General features: G+C 46.0%; 2 protein-coding genes across 2 annotated transcripts in view; one reads left to right on the top strand and one right to left on the bottom strand.

Moving 5' to 3' along the window:
* The window catches only part of itga11b (integrin, alpha 11b), a 36,126-nt gene extending 31,196 nt beyond the window's left edge, over positions 1–4,930 (top strand). The window contains exons 24-30 of the mRNA XM_041938965.1: positions 51–153; positions 612–725; positions 882–965; positions 1,051–1,161; positions 1,377–1,472; positions 2,797–2,910; positions 3,096–4,930. Coding sequence (XP_041794899.1) covers positions 51–153; positions 612–725; positions 882–965; positions 1,051–1,161; positions 1,377–1,472; positions 2,797–2,910; positions 3,096–3,173 — 700 coding nt within the window. The 3' untranslated portion in view covers positions 3,174–4,930. The remainder of the gene's footprint in view (positions 1–50; positions 154–611; positions 726–881; positions 966–1,050; positions 1,162–1,376; positions 1,473–2,796; positions 2,911–3,095) is intronic.
* Positions 4,931–8,929: 3,999 nt separating this feature from the next.
* fem1b (fem-1 homolog b) lies at positions 8,930–12,821 on the bottom strand. Its single transcript, XM_041939843.1, has 2 exons — positions 12,102–12,821; positions 8,930–11,562 (listed from the first exon to the last, which is right to left on the bottom strand). Exons 1-2 carry the CDS (start codon positions 12,461–12,463, stop codon positions 9,927–9,929), a joined length of 1,998 nt encoding a protein of 665 aa, XP_041795777.1. The 5' UTR covers positions 12,464–12,821; the 3' UTR covers positions 8,930–9,926.
* Positions 12,822–14,735: the final 1,914 nt, after the last annotated feature.

Below are 14,735 nucleotides of genomic sequence, written 5' to 3' on the forward strand. Positions count from 1 at the left end.
TCCGGTATACTTCCTGAAACAGACTCTTCCTCTTCTCTCCTCTCCCTCAGAGACCCAAACCCTCCTCGTTTTGAAATCAGGGCAGACAGCTCCTCTTCCTCCTCTTCGTCCTGGGACCGACCAGACGGCAGCTCCTTCAACCTCACTTATTTTGTGAGTTAAGGAAACACACAGACTCAGTTACAGGAAACATGTTTCCTGGTTCTTTGCTGTGTTTGTGTCCCGGTGGTCCTGGTCCTGCTGTCAGGACTCTGTTTTTAGTGACACCTGAGCTTCTCCTGCTCTGACAGGTCTGGCCTGCCTGACATGACGAGGATCAGTCTGTAGGATGTTTTCTTCTCCGTCGTCTTCACTTACACATCTGAACATTCACATCCGGCGCTCAGATCGACGTTCATTTCATTTCATTTCATCCAATCGTTATCATTACAGTTAATGATTGTGTTCATCCTCCAGAACAGGACGAAAGCCTTTAATCTGAATGAGTTCAGGACAAAGACGACATTTAAAGATGTCCAAAAGAATTCTGGGAAATGACAACACTCGGCTTTCACGTCACACGATCAGACTTTTCTAACGTTGTTTGACCACATCCTGAACTTTGCGTGCAGATCCAGAACCTGGGCATCTTCTCGGTGCAGGACGTGGTGTTCAGGGCTGACGTCTGGGCCGTGACCCAGCAGAGGAACCAGCTGGTCCACATCACAGACTACAGCATCGAGCAGGTACGAGGGGAGTGGCTCAACACACCTTTCCATAAATAAATGATAGAAAAACAGGACAAATTACATGAAAAGATCATTTTTGAGGCTGTTTAGATTTAAACATATTAAAAGATGATATACACTGCTTCCTCCTCTTCCTCCTCTTCCTCTCAGCAGGTCGCCGGGTCTCACTGCACGTTACCTCAGCCCACAACAACCAATCAGGTTACAGCGGAGGACCTGTCTCACCTGACGCAGCTGGTAAGACTGTTAGTCCAGAGTTGGTGTCCGGCGGGTCCAGGAAGCAGCCCGTGTCACAGGACACTGTGTTTCTCTGTCTGAGCAGAACCACAGTAACAGCGAGGGTCTGCTGGTCCAGTGCAGACTGAACCTGCCGGCCTCCAGAGAGCTGAAGGTGACGCTACGAGGAAGACTTCATCTTCCCGCTCTGCTCGCCGTGAGTCTCGCTGCACTTTCCACATTTTCAGGCCCTCAGAGCTTAATACAGTTAAAATAAATACAGGAAGTAGCTTCAAAGCACGGGAAGGTGCCCGAGGAACCGGAGACCTCCAACATCAACCTCTTCTTTCTTCTGCGGTCGAACACGATTCCTTGATACATCTGGAGTCCTTTGTGTACTTTTTCAATGAGACAACTGTCGACCTGTTTCAGGTGAGCTTCAGGTCGTTGGAGTTACTGACCGCCGCCTCCATCCAGCTGGAAGAATCCAGTCCAATGTTCCTCCAGGAGGACAGACCTCTCAGACAGGTAACGCTCTACTCAGCGTCAGTGGATGAATGAACCTGCACTAACTGCAGGATTTCTTCCTTTGTTCAAACTTCAGAGCTGCTGCGTCTCAGTTCCTCCAACAGTCTGAAAACACAAATATGACGTGTTAGAAACAGCTGAGATACACCAGGAATAACAGCAGTTCATGGCCAACAATGTCCCAAAACATCAACTTCTCAACCATAAACACCAAAAACACACCATCTGCTAATCTCGCCACACCTTCTCCCATGTGGGACCAATAAAGTTAAACTTTATCTTATCTTATCTTATCTCATCTGGAAGAAAACCATCTGTTTAACATGCAGGTGATATAAACCTGGTTCCTGATGGCAGCAGCGTAAAGCTGTCCAGAGGACACGTGGGCCATGTTTTCAGGACCTGTTCAGTATTAAGCTGGACGACCTGAACCTGCTGCACTGATAATAACTGACAGACTTTTTTAATGAACAGGTGACTAAATCACCTGACCCTCCCGTGACTCAGTGACCCATCAACAAACGAAGTTACGGACGTCACTTTTTTAACAGAACGTTTTGGGGTCGTGTTTCCGTTAATTGATAGCGAGACGAGACACAGAGGTGTGACAGATAACAAAGGTCACCGGCTGGAACCATGTGACCATGTGACCATGTGACCACGTGACCGTGTACTGCAACCATTCAGCTACCAGGATGACATTTAGACTAAATGATCAAGACACTGAGTTTCTTCTTACTCATTTATTCACTGACTTATTCACTAACTTCTTCCTGCACATAAAACTGAGCATTAGAGCTCAGTGTGGTCCGCTGCTGCCATCTGCTGTCAGAAATGATTATTACAGTCAGCTGGAAAGCAACACTGGACAGAAAAGAGAAACACCTGAAAATTAATGTCATCTAATACAGTGGCTCTGCAATAAGCTCTTGATTTAATTATCACTATTTTGTTATTTATTATTATAAAATATTATCTAATATCTATTTGAAGTATTTTAATCATCTCTCTAACCTAATTGCATTAAATTCTCCTGTTCTGAAGTTACACTGTGCATAAAGCACGTTTGACCTGTGTTCTTGTTATGCCTCTAACAATGGTGACAAACACGTTGATGATTTAAAACAGAACCAGTGATGAATAACTGGTCTGCAGCGACATGACGCTGAATAGAAATTCAGATCGTGAATATTTGTGTGTTTGGTAACAAGGTGAGTTTAACCTTCAGGTGGTGAGCTTTGTTTCCTCCTCATCAGCTCGTTCGTGTCAGCAGGTCACAGGAGAATAAATGAAAGTGGATGATTTGAATGTTCTGTGACTGCAGATAATCCTGGAACTGAGGAAGGAGGAGGATTACACCGTCCCCTTCTGGATTATACTGGGAAGCTCACTGGGAGGCCTGCTGCTACTGGCCTTACTGGTCCTGGCCCTGTGGAAGGTACACATCTGTCATCTGTTACCCTGTGCTATGGAGAGAGGATGGGGGGGTCACAGGTCAACAGGGGTCACTGTGATCCCCCCTCAAGCTGCAGACAGTCTGAAAAGTGTCTGAAAAGTTTCATTTTGCGCTGTAAATCAGTGAATGTTGACTTGAATCAATTTGAATCGGTCTTTTCTTCTCAGCTCGGCTTCTTCAACAGGCGGAGGAGACAGGAGGAGGAGCAGCCTGTAGCCAATGGGAAAGCAGCAGAGGAGCTATAACGTGTGGGCAACAATGATGCTGATTGGTTCGGTCCTCGTCGGCTTGTGACATTACAGAATGAGTTGTGCGCCTGTGTGTTGTTGTAGGATGTGAACTCGGCAGTCAGACGGCGCTGTGAGGCGATCAGAGTCAGACTGATGGCTGACAGCAGTCTGAACAGGAACGTGTTCCACTCGCCTTCAGGGAAAACTGAGGGTAACCTGCTTCTAGCTGAGGGTAACTTCCTGGTGTGGAAACTTTACGAGTTGACGAGGATCACCCGAATGCATCACAAGCTTCCACCTGTCACTCAGGGACCCTGATGCCCCGCCCCCAGCCAATCAGCCCATCAGCAAGTCAGCCAATCAGCCAGTCAGCCACGCTCCTCATCATCAGACCATGTTACATTATTTTAAGTCAAAGTACCAACACGAGAATGTAAAAATACTCCAAATCATTCAAATACTTAATACATAAGTAAAGCATCTTAAGTATTATGAGCTAGTATCAAAAGTACAGAAAAAGGCTCCTGTGACTGAAATACTGTCAGTTTCAGACTGAAGGTCGCTTTTTGTGTATCTACTTTATACAGTTATACAGGTACAGGTAGGCTGACACCGTGGTTTCCAACCTGAGGGTCGAGCCCTCTAAATGGTCACCAGATAAATGTGAGGGGCCATGAGATAATTAATGGAAGAGAAAAGAGGAATAACTTAAAAGTACTTCATTACTTTCCACTACTGTGGGTTTAACTGCAGCTTCCTGTTTGCTGATGATGAACAAACTGAATCACAGGATCAGTTTTCTGTAAAACTCACATACGAACCGACAAATCAGCCACCAGCTTCAGCAGCAGAGAGAGGAGAGGTTCTACGAAATGTTCTCGTCTATTCCACCAAGATCCTGTTCCACACTTTGACAAACACCGAACTGAAGTCAGAAACACAAAGAATCAAATAATAATCACCAAAACAGACGGTGTCTAAGGTTAGAGTGGCCACACTGCACACCTGCATGAATATGACTGGATGTTACTGGTCTGCTTCGGTTCCTCATTGGATGTTTGGACATCTTGTACGTCTGTAATCTCTGATCCTCTGAGGGACTGCAGACACATTAGCTTCAAGCTAACGGAGGTACAGTCTCAGCTCAGGAGACGATGACAAATGAAAGTGAATGTACCCGACACGAAGCTGCAGTTAATGTGGAAAAACTGGAAAAAGCTGTTTGACCGCGTGTCACTGATGACGATGTCAAAATGTTTGAGAGTGAAGCTGCTGGAATCACGACGCTGAAGCTGGTGAGTAAAACTGGTGTTTGATGAGAAGACGTCTAAAAGTCGCCCAGAACCAGGTTAAATTAATAGAAATAACCAAATCGAATGAAGATCCAGTTCGTTTTATTCACAGGACATGAACAGTGAGTCAGGATGGAGACCAGCTGAGGGAACATGAATGAAACAACACAAGACTACCTACCACCGCTGATCTTACCTTAGTTTCCCTTTTTATAGTCATGGAAACTATGAATGCATCCTATGAACACATATTGTATATTATTTCCAAATTTATATCTGATGCACTTTTGATGTATGAGGTCAAACTTGAACTTGATGTAAATATACGCGTGTATGAATTCATGAGGACGGAGGACGTCGTCCCTGTTTAACATGAAGCTGTTGAGTCTACAGCAAAGATTGTATTGATGTGCTTTCACTAAAGCTTCACATGGTCACATGTGTTCATACTAATAAAGTCAACATGTGTTAATACTAATAAAGTCAACGAATGTTTAAGTTGTGTTTCGTAGATTTGTTTTTTAGTCTTCCTGTGATGAAGGTTACCTCATGTTAAACTTGTCTGGTCTTGTCAGTTGTTTCACTGCAGTCAGCCCATGAATGAATGAGAGCAGGAACGTCCACAGCAAGATGAACAGTGTGGATCAACGGTGTACTGAAGGTGGCGCTAAAATAGCCACCTAGTTACAGTAAGAAGAAGCATCTAGCGGCTTCTAGGAGTTTCTAGCAGCAGCTAACAGCATCTAGCGGTTTCTAGCAGCATCCAGCGGCTTCTAGCAGTTTATAGCGGTTTCTAGCAGCATCTAGCGGCTAGCAGCATCTAACAGCTTCTAACAGTTTCTAGTGGTTTCTAGCAGCATCTAGCGGTTTCTAGCAGTTTATAGCGGTTTCTAGCAGCATCTAGCGGCTAGCAGCATCTAACAGCTTCTAACAGTTTCTAGTGGTTTCTAGCAGCATCTAGCGGCTTCTAGCAGTTTATAGCGGTTTCTAGCAGCATCTAGCGGCTAGCAGCATCTAACAGCTTCTAACAGTTTCTAGTGGTTTCTAGCAGCATCTAGCGGTTTATAGTGGTTTCTAGCAGCATCTAGTGGCTTCTAGCAGCTTCTAGCGGTTTCTAGTAGCATCTAGCAGCTTCTTGCAGCTTCTAGCGGTTTCTAGCAGCATCTAGCAGCTTCTAGCAGCATCTAGCGGTTTCTAGCAGCACCTAACAGCATCTAGCCATTTCTAGCAGCTTCTCGTAGCATCTAGCAGCTTCTTGTGGCTTCTAGCAGCTCATTGGATGTTTGGAACATTCACAGCCTCCACAGACCCCCTTCTTCATCATCATCCTCTGACTTTTGATTTGTACTTCTGACTGATATGTCTCAACAACTGTTGAACGGACTATCAGGACCAACTGTAATAACTTCACCATCCTCCTCTGACATCAGCGCACCATCAGGTCAAAGCAGAACTGAAGCTGTTCTCCTCAGCCTCAGCTGGACTGTGTGTTTACTGCTAATTAGCACACATGCTAGCAGGGTGAGCATGGAAAACGTGATACCTAGTGAACATCAGTATGTTAGCGGCAGAGCCGGCGCTGCCCTGCTGGATGTAGACGATCCACTTGAAACAGGAGGCGGACCAGGATCACGTTTCCTGGTTTGGTTCAAATGTGGTCTGTGAGGCAGCGCTGAGGACACCTGGTGTCATGTTAACAGCAGCTGAGCTGTAAAGGTACAGGTGATAACAGCTGATGCAGCCACAGTGTCCAGAGATCTGACATGAAACCAACATGTTGCTTTATTCAGGAATCAAGTGATTTCAAAAATCCTCCTTTTTCTCTTCAAGAAGATAATCTGTCAGAAAATGTCCTGACAGACGACGCTTCCCTCAGCAGGGACGTATTCTTCAACACGGAGACACAGAACCAAGACCCCCAGTCTTTGACCGTCTTGAACGGCTTCAGTCTTCAACTGCAGACATTATAGTTTCTATATTTTACAAACGCCTGACAAGAAAAGTCTGAGCGGCTTTTTCTGAGGCACCAACTTAAAGACACGAACAATAACAACTAATGATCTTCTATTATTATCTATCGTTAATGATTTAACACCTTTCTGGCCTCACAGTGCTAATCAATCCACAACTGACCACCATTATTGTTGTTTCATCATCACTTCTCAACCAAAAACGCTGTTTGGTGAACGAGGCAGAAGAAGAAAATATCTGTGTTCAAAGCCTGAAACACTCGACCTGCTTCCCGGCTGGATTTTAGTGAGTTAATAAATAACAGGAGGACACTGGTGAATGCAGACAGGAGACTTTTAATTTGACAGCATTCATTCTGCAGGAAGTACACCACAGCTGACATCTTTTGAAGTTTCCCAACACGTGAAGAGAATCTTTGGCTTCGTTTCAGCCGTCAGCTGGAAACGTTCTCAAAGTCAAACCTCTCAGTTCCATCAGGACATCGCCATGTTCCTGCAACGCTCCATAAAACTCTGACGAATTAAAAAATTAAATTAGCACTCTGAATGGCACATCATCATCACATCAAACCTTTAAAAGCCCGATCAGATAGAAACAGCGCGCCCTGCTGGACAGATGCAGTTACTGACGATAGATGCTGGTTTGCACGTTAACAGAAAAGTCCGACAGGTGGGACATTAGTTTCGTGATGCGTTCACTTGCTGCTTTTGTTCAGAAAATCAAACCCTGAAACAAATAGTGAACAAACATGGACACCCTTCATCATTTCACCTGATCATTAAATCACAGCACAGACTGCAGCAGAACCAACCTGCAGCAAACCTCCAAAACCATCCAGATGTTCCACATGACCCACTTTCCACACGCTCTTCAGTGCGTCAGGTTTCATCTCTGGACTCAGAGACAAAAACACTGAGAGTTCAGACAGACCCTCAGTATTCAGCTGACAGTGAGAAAAGGGGCAACAGCTCACACGAGAGAAGCTGGAACCACAGAATTAGAGCTGGAACAACAATTCTGATCAATAATTCAGTGTTGAGTCATTTATCAAGAAAGAAAAACAGTCTTTTTACAGATTTTCTTTGTCGTCAAATTGAGCTTTTTTACATTTTACACTGTTGGGTGAATTAAAAAAAGTGATATGAAGAAACCACATTGGGGTCAGAGAGAATTTTCAATATTTCCTGATGATTCCTCAGTAATTTAAAGATGAATCTACAGTTAATTACAGTCGTTAATGAACATGAGGTTGTTGCAGACCGCAGTCTGACACTCTGGGGAAGAGTCTGATGTTTAGACGGACTGAACCTGAAGAGTGAAAACCATCACATCTAGTTTTTCTTGGCAGGGTGGATTGGTGATTTTAGAGCTCCTGGTAGGTGGATGTCGGTATCTTTAGACAGAGCCAGGCTAGCAGTTTCCACCTGTTTCCAGTCTGTATGCTAAGCTAAGCGAACCAGCTGCTGGATGTAGCTTCGATGATCTGAACATCCGACGCTCCACCACAACCAAAATAAAGACTGATCAGGGATATTTCTTCAATCAATTATCAACATGATGTTCCTGCCAACGACTGATCGATTAATCGACGGATCGTTTTAGCACTAGTGATAAACGGGGAGGGCAGACGTGGTCTCACAGACTGTAACAAGTCAAAAGGACAGCTGGAGCAGACGGCTTTGGTTTCAGGTCGACTGCAGCGGATTTTATGAGACAACAACAGAACAGCAACAACATTTTCTTTTTTAGCCTCCACAGTCACTAAACAGACGAACCTGAAGGAAAACAGAAGGCTGGAGAGCTTCGGGTTATCTCCATCTGTCTGATCCACGAAGCCTGATGTGACAAATAAATATAAACCTGATGCTTTGTATGAAGATATCAAAGTTACTCATGTGTATTCAGCATTTCTAAGCACAATGTCTGAATATTTCATAAATGGTTCATAACATGTTATAATGTAGTTTAAGCAGCACCGAGGATATTGATCATTAATGCAGAGAAATTTAAAGTGTTCTAATTTCTATGAAGACATATTTTGATTTATATCCTCATTAGGTTTCTGCAGCAGCCTCCAGCCAATCACACGTCAGCCTCCAGCCAATCACACGTCAGCCTCCAGCCAATCACACGTCAGCCTCCAGCCAATCACACGTCAGCCTCCAGCCAATCACACGTCAGCCTCCAGCTGCCAAAAATTTCCAGAAATAATGGAAAGTCTTATTTTCATCAACAAATGCGAGTTCTGATGATCAGAGATGACAAACAGTCAGACCCAAGACCTCTGGAAACACACCAGGACCCTACCTGGACCATCAAGGTGAATCTAAACTGGACCTGGCTGTGGACCTGCAAAGACCTCTACCTGTGAAGACCTCTACCTGTGAAGTCAGACATACTGACCTTCAGGTTTCTGTGCAGACAAAAGGAGCAAAGCTACGCTGACAGTAAAACTGAAGCTGCTGCAGCTGCACTGTGAGGGGGAAATTAAACCAGGTGACATCGTCCTCGACGTCCAGCACTTCACTGTTTATTAAAAACGCATTTTCTAAACTTAAAATGGGGATTTAAAAATAAAAACTCTGAAGAATCACGATGACGGTACCACTTTCAGGGAATACTTCATTATATTTTTAACAACTAGAGGACGTACACAACGTGGCCAAGTCCGAGACACGGAGAATTGTATTAAACTGTCGAGGAATTCTTCTCTATGGAAATTATATTCATCTTTCTCTCACCATTCTTGCTAAATTTTAGACAGTTTCATCATTTTGGGCCTCTAAAGATTAGTCCAATTATGAGTTTGAGAGGGGAAAGTCACTTTTTTATTAGCAGATCTTTGATCACAGACGTATTAAATCTGTGACGGGGGGGTCACATGTAGATACTGCTTTCTGTCTGAAGGGGACACAAATCAATAAGACCTGGAAACAGTGTAAAACATGAGTGTATGATGTCCGTTAGACCTCAGGGGCCAAAATCAAACCCAGACAAAAAGCGCACAGACGCAGGTGGACAGGGGGGGTCTGCACACTTTGGGCCACATAGTGTTGTCTCAGTGAAGAAAATAATAATCGTCACCAGCAAACCCTTTAAAATAAACTTCTTTCAATCAGGACTGAACTAAAACACAAAGGAACACGGTGTCCATGATGGCTCCCCGGCGTGGAGATAAGGCAAAACAAGAAGCAGCGCGGTGATGTCGCCGCCGCCGCCGCCGCCGCCGCCGCCGTCCTCCTGCTCTCACAGCGCGAACCTGCTGCAGTTGGCCGGAGTTTCCTCTGAAATCTGACAGCTGCGTCCGACAGACGGATGGCTGCTGGTACTTTTGGCAATAAACACTTAAAATAGAAAAAAGCAAAACACTTTTTTTATAAAAATGCTCAGAAATGTTTAGCACTGAACCCTCAGCACCGTTTGGATGTTAGAAAATTCTAAGAAATTCTTCAAATGAACACAGAGTCTGTCCCAGTTTCGTGCCGCTTCAGCTCGACGGTCCATTTCAGTGGAACTCCACAAACTCCTCCAGCGTTTTGGGGATCTGGTTGCGGTACGTGATCTGGTGCTGCCGGACGGCACGCGCTGCCAGGCACTTGAGGCTCATCTTCATCTGCGTCTTCAGCAGGATCTCCGACACACCGGTGGTGCTCTTGTCCAGTGGAGTCTTATTCTGCTTATTGGTCCTGTCCGTGTGGGCGCCGGCCTCCACCAGGTTGATGATGATGGCGTGCAGCGTCAGGAAGTCGCTGATGGGTCGGTTGTACTGGACGATGACGTGCAGCGGGGTGTTGCCTTCGTGGTCGACGGCGTTGACCTGCGCGCCGCAGTCCAGCAGCAGCTTGGTGACCTGGGCGCTGGGGAAGCTGCAGACGTCGTTGGTGTGGAAGTCGTCGACCGGCGTGCTGGAGCTGATCGCCAGGTGGAGCAGAGAGGAGCCTTCACGTGAGCGCGGGTCTAGCTGGATCAGGTTGTAGATGTGCTTGTTGATGCAAGCGCGCTCTTCGCTGCTGCAGGGGGTCTTGGTGGAGATGCAGGCGAGGTACAAAAAAGTAAAAACGTTTGACTCGTAATTGTCCATCGCCTGAGGCAGCTCAGATTCTGCCGCCGTGTCCACTCGAGCCATGCTTCGCTGAATCTCCAACACACTGCAGCTCAACACCTGCTCGACGGCCGAGGCCAACACCTTCTCCTTCAGGTGGACCATCTGGGAGAACACCTGGGCGAAGCGCAGCAGGTCCTTGTGTGTGTTCCGGTTGCCTTTCTGTCGCAGGCGAAGCGCGTGAAGCCACAGTTTGATGCACTGTTCGAACTCCATGTTATCCGCGTAGACGGCGCCGCGATAGATGATGGGGTGCGACACGTCAATATTGTCCGAGCCCAAGATACGTTCCCGGATCATCAGCCCCTCCATGTGCAGGGCGTCCCCGTCCACCCGGATGGCCTCCAGGTCTCGGGGTGTCCGGCACTCACAGCGGCCCCCGTAGGCCTCGATGGGCGGCAGCAGCTCCTTGGTGATGATGTTTTCCGGGTCGCTGTAGCGCTCCTTCATGGCCATGTGCAGGTAGTGGTACGTCCTCTGGATGTCGTAATTCTCCCGGTCGTTGGCGAACGATGCCCCCAGCAGCTCCAGGGCCTCGATGCGGCTGTAAGGGTCACAGTCGGCGTGCGCCAGCAGCAGCTCTACCACATCTGCTTTGCAGCTCTCTGCGGCGACCTTCAGCGGCGTCATGCCGTGTCCATTCACCACCATGGCTGCCTGACAGTGCACCAGCTCCTTTACGATGTCCAGATGGCCCGCCTCAGCGGCAAAGTGCAGGGCGGTGGCGCCGCAGTGGGCCTTGGCGTTGGGGTCCGCCCCCTGTTCCAGTAGGAACTTCACTACATCCGTGTGGCCTTTATAGGCGGCGATCATCAGGCAGGTGTTGTTGTACTTATTGGTGATGCTAATGTCGGCGTGGTGCTCCACCAGGTAGCGGACGATGTCCAGGCGGCCGTCGAAACAGGCAGCCCTCAGGGGGGTGGAGTTGGTGATGGTGGTGTGGTTTACGTTGGCGTGGTGGCTCACCAGCAGGCGCACCACCTCAAAGTGCCCTGCTCCCGCCGCACACCACAGCGCCGTAGCCCCGTCGATGACATAGCTGCAGGACAGACGGGAGACAGAGACAGTTCAGGACGCGTTCAGCTGTTCAGTTTCAGGGACTGTCTCCACCTCAAGACAAAAACTACTCAAAAAAAATTCTAACGAGGGATTATTGATCGGATTGATTGATCCATCAAGATCTCATGAAGAAAATGAACATCTTTGGTTAGTCATCAGTTTCAGCCAGTTGAATTGTTTAATGAGATAAATCGCCTCATCTACGTCTGAACTTAAGTAGTTCCTGTGAAAACTGTGCAACACAGTTCATAACACAGATGGTCAATCTTTTTATCACTTTTAAACTCAATGAGCACCACAAACAATATTCCATTCAGCTCCATTATCCTGTTATAGAGACAGAAACCTCAAAACCGGGACAAATAATATCTAAATTATTATACTTAATAATTATTATAATCATGATGCTTCATGGGCTGATGTATGTAATATTATCTCTATGTATAACATCCTCTCTAGATGAATTTAAGCTTTAACTACAACTCTGCCAACATACAGCGTGAACATGGCAGCCCTTACCCGTCAAACCGAACCGTGCCAGTCTGTTCGGTGTCCACCCTGTAGTGGTCCAGGAGCAGCCGGACCACTTTGTCGTGCCCGTTCCGGGCTGCGATGATCAGAGGAGTGGACCTCTGCCCGGCGAGCTGGGTCACATAGCTCAGCAAGTACTGGGTCTCCGCCTCGGAGTGGTTGAGCAGCAGCGCGGCCAGGGTCAGGACTCGGCCCTCGCTGGCTGCCTTGTACACGTAGCCGGCCAGAGACTCCATCTGAGCCCGACAGGTAGCCAGGACCTCCGCTTTCTTCGCAACTGGCGCCCGCAATGTCCAATCCTCCAAAGCAAGCCGCCTCCCATTAAAATGTCGAAATCGGCCCCAGTGCATACATGAAAAATTTAGCTTCTCCGTTATGGCCGCGAGAGAAATGTTCCTAATCCCGGCTGGTGACGCTTTACCGTGTAATTGTGCGATACTGAGCCTTCCAGCCTCTGGGTTTCTGTCTCCGGACGCCGAGTATCAGGCGTCAGCTGAGTGGGCTAACCGGTTAGCTAGTATGTTAACATTAGCGAGCTGGTCAGCAAACCGACACTTTTTAGGTCAATGTTTGATTTAATTTAACTGGAACCTTGTCAATATCCGTAAAAAAACGTCTCCTAGTGGCGTTTCGTTTAAAAACAAACAAAAAGTCAAATATTGCAAAAATCCAGCACTCTCACCTTCTGCTATCTAGTCATTTGCCGGAAGTTGCCGTTCAACGTGAAAATACCTCCGACTGGAACTCTCTGTCGCTGGTTTATGTTCCACTACTCTGGCTCCTGCTTTTTGGCAGCAGCTTCACATCAATGAATACAAAAAAGCGCAGACAAATACAAAAAACTAGAGAAAAAGGAAAAAAAATCAATAAAATAAATACATAAAAGAAGGTGAGTACTTAATGGTAATATTTATACCGGAACACAAGAAAAAAAAAAACTAAAGAAAAACTTTTAAAACTCTTTGTTCAGAGAGAATTCCGTAGTTTTAATTTAAAGTTGATACTGACATTTGTTGTATAGTTTGTGTATTAAAAATTGATAGAAAGATGTTACCTGTTTGTTTCTGAACTGCTCCCATGTTTACAATATTTTATATAATTATTTTAATGACAAATAAGTAACATAAATAACGTGAATTTCCTAGTAACTTAGAAAACTGAAAGGATGACAGTAAGAGAGTACAGGTCCATGCAGCTGCCAGTGCATCCCAGTGGCTGAGCAAACCAACTCTTGGATGGACTGGCGACTAAATTTGGGCAAAGCTGCATTTAAATGTAATTTATTTATTGATTTTAATTCATCGGTTTATTTTCAGGAACAATTCACACTGATCAACATAACATAACCGTTTATTAATCCCACAGGAGGGACATGTGCAGTGGTGGAATAATAAGCATGCTTCCATACAGTCTTTTTAATATAAGGAAGGGATCTGTTGACTGTCAGTGCTAGTTTTATCCATGCTAGCAGCGTGGCTCTAAGCATGGAGATGTCCGTCTGTCCATCATTTTGGTCTGGACTGAAATATCTCAGCAACCACTGGCTGGATTATTGTGAATGTACGATTCAGAGGTTCATCTTCCCTTCAGGGTCAATTCTTCTGACTTCGCTCGATTTACTTTGGTTTAAAACTGAACACCTGCAGAACTAATGACATTCCCATGAGCCTCAGCTGGACTTTATTTTTATGTTTACTGCTAATTAGCTCATGTTAGCACTCTAACATGCCTAACTATGATGGTGAACACAGTAAACAGTGCACCACCTAGCCTACAGGTTTGCGGAGCTGCTGGCATGGTGCAGACTCCAGGATGCCTGTAGGTGGAGCTTTGAGCTTTGATTTTGCTGTAAAGTTGTGTTGACGTGTGATTGTGTGTGCTGGTATTTCACACTGAACAGCTCCACAAACAAAAAGCCTTCCAGAGGAAAAATACACAAATGATCATGTAGGAAGGTGTAGAGGAATGTCAGCTGTTTGTACGCTACGAGTGAAAGAATGAGACAAATACAGCAAGTCAAAGAGAAAATGCAACTGTTGGAACAAACTGGATAAAGCTGTGAAACAGCGGCATGAAATCAGGCATGAAAGGAGCCTCTGAGTGGGAATAAGTGAGCAGAGAATGTGCACACAGGCATCTAAATCCTGTTGCTGAGTTACAGCGGCAGTAGTGGATACAGTATGAGTGGGACTGCCTGACAGCCTCGTCCTCCTCCTCATCCTCAAACATCACACTGAATTCAGGCTTGTCTTCACTCACAGCGCTGCTGCTGGATCAGAGACACTAAACCTGCTTATCGAACCCAAATCTGACTGAAATGTTCAGGTTCTGGGGGAGGACATCCAGGATCATGATATCCAGTACGATGCTCATCCTGGTTCGATATGTACTGAATATGCTTCAGTGTTGTGTATACTTTCTGTTGCTGTGTGCAGTAATATACGACTGGGACTCGGTTCAGCAGGTCAGTTCTCTTCTTCCTGATGTGACTCAAAAGACACAACCTGTGTGTTAACTGAGCTGTGATCTGTCTGATGCCTCTTCTGGAATGAGCAAAACTTGAAGAGACTCAGGTGCCAGGATCAGAATGTAATGAGCTCCAGGTAACGAGCAGAGCAGCAG

The sequence above is a fragment of the Chelmon rostratus genome, chromosome 6 (genome assembly GCF_017976325.1).
Source record: "Chelmon rostratus isolate fCheRos1 chromosome 6, fCheRos1.pri, whole genome shotgun sequence".
Lineage (NCBI taxonomy): Eukaryota > Metazoa > Chordata > Actinopteri > Chaetodontiformes > Chaetodontidae > Chelmon > Chelmon rostratus.